The 6,286-nt window shown below is 49.4% G+C and overlaps 2 protein-coding genes across 2 annotated transcripts in view; both read right to left on the bottom strand.

Annotated features, from left to right (window-relative positions):
* SNAPC5 (small nuclear RNA activating complex polypeptide 5) overlaps positions 1 to 175 on the bottom strand; it is a 2,845-nt gene extending 2,670 nt beyond the window's left edge. Inside the window, exon 1 of the mRNA XM_021407933.1 lies at positions 15 to 175. Coding sequence (XP_021263608.1) covers positions 15 to 104 — 90 coding nt within the window. The 5' untranslated portion in view covers positions 105 to 175. The remainder of the gene's footprint in view (positions 1 to 14) is intronic.
* RPL4 (ribosomal protein L4) lies at positions 864 to 6,280 on the bottom strand. Its single transcript, XM_021407927.1, has 10 exons — positions 6,165 to 6,280; positions 4,955 to 5,126; positions 4,126 to 4,232; positions 3,560 to 3,698; positions 2,839 to 2,963; positions 2,383 to 2,512; positions 1,896 to 2,052; positions 1,621 to 1,704; positions 1,282 to 1,402; positions 864 to 1,195 (listed from the first exon to the last, which is right to left on the bottom strand). Exons 1-10 carry the CDS (start codon positions 6,165 to 6,167, stop codon positions 944 to 946), a joined length of 1,290 nt encoding a protein of 429 aa, XP_021263602.1. The 5' UTR covers positions 6,168 to 6,280; the 3' UTR covers positions 864 to 943.

Here is a 6,286-nt window from a genome sequence, read left to right on the forward strand (position 1 = left end):
CCGCCGCCACCGACCTTGAGCCGGGTGAGCTGCTCGTGCAGCGCCGCCTTCACCCGCAGCAGCGTCTCCTCCTCCTTGCGCAGCTCCTGCAGGCGGCTCAGCATCCTGCCCGCCGCCCCGGCCCGGCCCCCCGCCCCTCCTCTCCGCTCTGGAGGAGCGCGGCGCCCACGTGACCCCGCGGGCGGGAAGCGGAGAGCGGCACCGCCCCCGTGCGGGCGGGAGGACGCGGGGCGGCCCGAGTGCCACGCGTGACGTCACGGCTCCGCCATTTGCAGCGCCCGGGCCGGGGCCGCCCCCGCGCGGCGGAGGGAGAGCGCGGACTGCGAACGGGGACGATTCTCTGCGCGTTGGGACGCGGATCCCGCTGCCACCGCGCTGCACAGGTTAAGGGGAAACCGTCCTCGCCCCAGCTGCACGCGGTACGTCCGTGCAGGCGGAGTGGAAAAATAGGGCCGCTACAACTACTTAACACAGTGTAAAGGGCAGCGCCTGAGAGCTCGGCTCGGGGAGCTCTGCGCAGCCCTTCCCACTCCTGCAGTTCACTTTGAATCGGCTCCCCCTGCAACACACAAAGGAGCTTCGCGTTTCCCAGCCCCTAATTCACACGCACTTGGTGAGAGGAATTCAGAACCTTTACATAACGCTCCCGCCCAACTCCACAAAACACAACAGGTTAAAGCAGATTTTACATTAAGGCTTGTGGTGGCTGCTGCTGGATTCTACGCCCCCGCAGCCAGTGCCATGAACACAGGCTTCTCCCATCCATGCGTGCTTACAGTGCCCTCCAAGCCCCACCAGCCTTTCACCATTAACCTCGAACCGCCCCGACACGCACCACGGTGTCACAGAACTAGGGGAGCACCTCACTCTTCCGATAGAATTTATTTGCTGTAGATCCACGGTACAACTTTCTGAGCTCAGGTGTTCAAGTGCTGCCTCCTGCTCACGCTTCAGCCTTGCCCTTTGCCGGGGCCTTCGCTGCTGATTTCGCTGGGGCCTTGGCTGGGGATTTTGCCGGGGCCTTGGCTGGGGATTTTGCTGGCGCTTTGGCTGGGGCTTTGGCCGGGCCCTTTCCTGCAGCCTTTCCTGCAGCCTTGCTTGCAACCTTGGCTTTTGTCTGCGCCTTAGCCGACAGCTTGGCCTTGGACGTGACGTTGGCCTTGGCTTTGGCTCTCTTCTCCTCCTTGAGTTTGTGCTACAACAGAAAAAAAAAAAAACAACCATCAGCATCTATAGAATCTGTGTCAGTGCTTCGGGCTGTATGACTGGCTTCGTTCTCACGTTCTGAGCCTGGCGCAGGATGGTGTTGCGTCGCATCGTTTTGGCGTATGGGTTCAGTTTTATCATGACTCTCAGATTCTTCAGCGGGTTCTTCTTCAGGACTCTGCGGTGAATCTTCTTCCTGGAAAGAACAGAGATATGTCATGATTCCCTTCCACAGCTCAAGGGCTGAGAAACCTTCCTGAAATCTGATTTGAGGGAACCACAATTCCTCCTACTTACAGCCAGGAACCAAAGAAATCCCAGCATTATCTGACACAGGAATTTCTGATCTCAATATAACTTGGCAAGAGTTAAAAAAGAGATTGCACTTGGTAGTCATTAGTTAAAAATCATTACTTTGGAGCACGCAGTGCCTTCTGGATCTCCTGGCTTCTCAGGATTCTCCCAAGGTCTGTATTGGTCATCTTGTGCATCGGCAGGCTGCGAAGCAAGAGTTCAAAATTTAAGTTGGAAAATAAAAATACGGCTAATTCAGTGCAAACAGGCACTCAGTAAGAAGCACAGATCAGTATTCACTTTCCACATCTAACTGGGAGAATGCGTGGCAATAGCAGGTTATTCTGCCAACTCTTTCCCCACAAGCAGCTGGGTCAGCTGTTAGCTATGCTTACTTGTAGTCGCTCTTCAGAGTGGCTGGTTTGCGCCAGGTGCCGTACAGATCATCCAGCTTGCGGAAGGCGCTTTCAGTCCAAATGCAGAAACGCCCAACGTGGCCACCAGGAGCAAGCCTCAGCAGGTTCAGCTTGTTCACATCAAGAAGAGTAATTCCTACAGAAAAACAGACACACCTCTTCCATTATAATGAAAACCAAGCAACACAGGACTGAGAGAAACAGACTGTGAAGTACACAGAAACTGCTACGATCTTATTAGCTGTTATGCTACAAAGTTACATATACCTAAGTATAAAAAGGTATTTAATCACCAAGCCAGATCCTTGGAAATAAAGTTAACAGCTATACTTTAATGAGAAGTCAGAACTTCCACAAAATCATGTGTTTCAGAAACACGGACCAATGAAGTGGAATCTCATCATTCTAGGCAGTCTTCCAAAAGTAGAAAAAAAAAAAAACTAAATATGATAGAAATTAAAATTACCTGGGATATTCCGGAAAGCTCTAATGATACCATTGTCCTCATTGTAGATGATGCAAGGTCCCCTGCGCTGGATGCGACGGCGATTCCTCATCTTACCCTTCCCAGCCCTCATGCGCTGAGAGGCATAAACCTATAAACAAAGAAAGAAACCTGTAGGTATTTGAAAGAGGCTGAATTGCAGTAGTAAGACTAAAGTTCTGACTAAAGACACTTCAGTCAGAACTTCACAATCATCACTGATAATCTGAAACACGGACCAGTGAGAAGTTCATCATTCCTAAGATTCAGAAAAGACTGAGCTACATGTTGTAATGCAGCACTAAAATGAAGAGAACCAAGTACAAAGAACAAAGCAACATAGACAGAAACTGATTTAGACTTAGACTGCTTAAACTTCTTTTCTACAACTGTCACCTAATGATGAGTGTCCTCAGGAACATACCTGTAGCAACTCACCTTTTTGATGTCATTCCAAGCCTTAAGCTTCTTAAGGAGGAGAACAGCTTCCTTTGTTTTCTTGTAACTCTCAACTTTGTCCTCAACAACCAGAGGAAGTTCCGGGATCTCCTCAATGCGGTGGCCTGATGGGGGTTTTACATGACATTAAGTTATCCAGTCACCTTGGTAGCATGCACATGTTTTGAGGTACAGCCTTATGCATTCAGAAATGATAAAAAAAAAATCAAAAAGTGGAAATGAAATTTGGTATCTAGTATGCAGGTGTCCTAAAAACAGCAGAGAAGTTTCAGTGTAGCCTTATTAGCCTGCCTTAAACAAAACTCAAACAATTTAAGCATCATCTGTGGCTTCTATGAACAGAAATCAAACCTAACTGCCATGTGATTCCAAATTCAACCTCATTTTCCATAAACTGCTTGGACAAGATTGATGCCAGCGATGCACGCAGACGTAGCTCAGCATTGCCTAACTTCCATCACAGTGCAACCCCCAAACTACCATCCTCAGTTGTATACTGGAAAAGACTTTGGTGATTTTCAAGGTCTTTTCCAACCTGAGCAATTGTATGATTCTATAAAAATACTCAACCTACTGAAGAATTGGGACCGTGTCCCTAATTTAAAAAGGAACTTGTTATCCACAAGAAACATTTCAAGTAATCTCACAGCAATTGCTACTGCTCAGGCCATGCAAACATTTCCAGAAGCAGAATTCCCACCTTTAGACATGACCAGTGCTGGAAGAGCTGATGCTGCCAAGGCAGAACAGATGGCATAACGTTTCTGAGTTATATTCACTCTGCGGTGCCAGCGTCGCCAAGTCTTGGTTGGGGCAAACATGCGGCCTCCACGACACATCTAAGTATCTACAGTTAAGAACAACCTTTTGGAACTGTTTTCCAGTGTGCCTCTTTAACACTTGCTCAGCATTAACTGTTCGTCAACCATCTGCACCAGTACACTGACAGCAGGCAACTGCCACTGAGCACAGAGTAAGACGCAAATTACGACATCATGGCAAGACAGCATGCATCAAGAGATTCAACACACCTACCACTTCTGCAGTGAAAAAAAAGTACAAATCATTCTGTTCATTAAAGCAAGACTGAATTTGCACAGAGAAGGTTCTAATCACAGTTTTCAGTGATCTGGATCACAGGGTTTGAGGACGGCCATTACCTCAAGAAGCAGGATTCCAATTCATATCAAGGTAATTAAAAATAATTTACCCCGGATGACGAGTTGAGATTTACACCTGATGCGAGCAGCAGCTATGAAAGGATACATTTCCAAAGGCACCCTGGCCAGAGCGGTGAGTTCCGCCACCTCGTACTCGAGGAATACGAGCAACAGCTCTCCCAGTACCCCAAGACTCAGCACTGGTCTGATGACCTGCAACAGAAGAGAGTTCAGTGCAGAGAGTGACAACACTGCTGCTTCCACAAAGCCACAAATACGTTCAGCTTGGGACCAAGCATCAGAACTTCCACTGTTATCATATGGTTCAGAAACACGGACCATTGAAGTGGAATCTCATCATTTCAGCAAAACAAATCCTGGTCAGGTAAGACAGCTCTTGTGATATTAAGTATCTGATTAGGTCAGAATCAAGTACATTCATACACAACAAATACATAACATTAGTACGTAACAAATCTCTAAATTTGATCTTCAACATGGAGGCCTGCATTGGCGCTGCTATTCCTAGTAGATTGTGAACTGCCGTCAGAATTCAACTTGAAAACATGCACACAAGTTTATCTAGAAGCAGCAGACATTTGCATCTACTAGCTTCTGAGGCGACTCTAGCTAACATCTATTTGTGTAGGTTTATTTTAAGCAAATACCACAGATGAAAGTCTCACGTGGTCAACATGGAGCAGGAAATTTAAGAAATGCAGCATTTCATTCAAGTTTTCTCCCTGATAAGATTACGTTTCATACTATTTAAAATAAGACTGTTAATGATCAGAATAGTTTCCTTGCGTTCTCTTCAACATCTAACTGTACAGTGCTTCTCTTATTTCAACTCTGAGTTTCTTTCACTTTCAGCCCTGCTGTACTAAAACCAACAGCTACCATGGCATTTCCATCCATGCTGGGGACAAACCAACCTGCGAGCTCGCTGACAGCATAGGGCTGCCTGTTGTTCTTGCGCAGGTTGGTGTGAACGAAGTTCACGACGTCAGGGCGAATGGGTGCCTTGAACACAGCTGGCAAGGTGACATTCTTGCCAGATGCTTCCCCCTTCTCAGAGTAGACAGATATCAACGGTCGAGCGCAAGCCTGAAAAAGAAAAGGAAAGGCTCTTAAGCACAAGTAAATTACACTGCTAGCGTTCAAATCCCTCCAATATTGCTCAGAATTAAAGGTGTCTTCAGATCAACAGTGCCAGCATAATAACAGCAGGCAACTGTCACTGAACACTGGATAAGACGCAAATTACATCATCACAGCAATAACCATCACTGACAATAGAGCTCCCCTGCACATTCCTTGTTCTGAACGCTACAACTGAGGTTTGAGTCCAGCTGATGTCAGAGACACAGGGGCATGGTTAGAGGTGCAGCTCTGGGCCTTCTAAGCAGCTTTCCATCCACTGTGAAGAACAACTACGCCTACAAAACCAACCTGTGTTTATCAGTTTTTCAAAGCTTTGAGATCTGGATTATGAATAAAAGCTGGACTGCCAGAACCAACTACTCTAATGCTTGTAATGACCACAGCCAAGTTACCTCGCTATCAGAGCACACTCTCTAAGCGTGGGCCCAGCAACAACCCCGGGTGCCTCAGACCTCGGGCGGTGTAACCCCGTGCTGCAGCTGCCCGGCTACCAGCGTGCTGCCCACAGCGGCCTGCACAAGTTACGTTCACAGATTTTAAAGCCACGCAACACGCGCACACGGCGTATGACCGGAGGAAGGGCCTGGATCGCGATCTTGAAGCGCATCAGACCGAAACCTTTTCTATTTCGTTTCAAGGTAAGAAAGGGACGTTAAAAACCAATCAGAACCACACAACTACCGGGAACATCTGGTGAAAGAATGATTTCTTTAACTCAGCGCGGCTCCCGTCGCTCGGCTTAAGGGATATATGCGAGAACACCGAGAGAACGGAGCCGCCAGGGCCCCCTGAGGCCGCTCCCCCCCCGCAGCTCCACGCGGCCCCAAGATGGCGGCCGCCCCCCCCGGCCCGCTGCCCTCGCGCTGCACGCGGCGCTGCTCCGCCCGCCGGGCCCGGCTCCCCCGGCCTCTGCTCTCCCTGCGCTCCGCTCCGTGCCCTCGCCGCCCCGAGCCCCCCGCGCCCCGCCAGGCCGCGCCTCACCATGATGGCAGCGCGCACCCCGCGTGCTCCCGTCCGGCTCCGCCGCTGCCCAACCGGAAAAGGAAAGCCACATCCCGGCGCCGCCGCTACCAGCGCTGCCGTGTCCCTCCGCGCCCCGCCCC

This window comes from Numida meleagris, chromosome 9 (assembly GCF_002078875.1).
Source record: "Numida meleagris isolate 19003 breed g44 Domestic line chromosome 9, NumMel1.0, whole genome shotgun sequence".
Taxonomy (NCBI): Eukaryota; Metazoa; Chordata; class Aves; order Galliformes; family Numididae; genus Numida; species Numida meleagris.

Bases quoted from the DNA above. Each gene is read 5' to 3' on its own strand.
- RPL4 (XM_021407927.1), bottom strand. The intron at 1,705-1,895 runs GTAAGCATAGCT...CTTGCTTCGCAG, and splicing joins ACTCTGAAGAGCGACTACAA to CCTGCCGATGCACAAGATGA. The intron at 1,196-1,281 runs GTGAGAACGAAG...TTTCTGTTGTAG, and splicing joins TCCTGCGCCAGGCTCAGAAC to CACAAACTCAAGGAGGAGAA.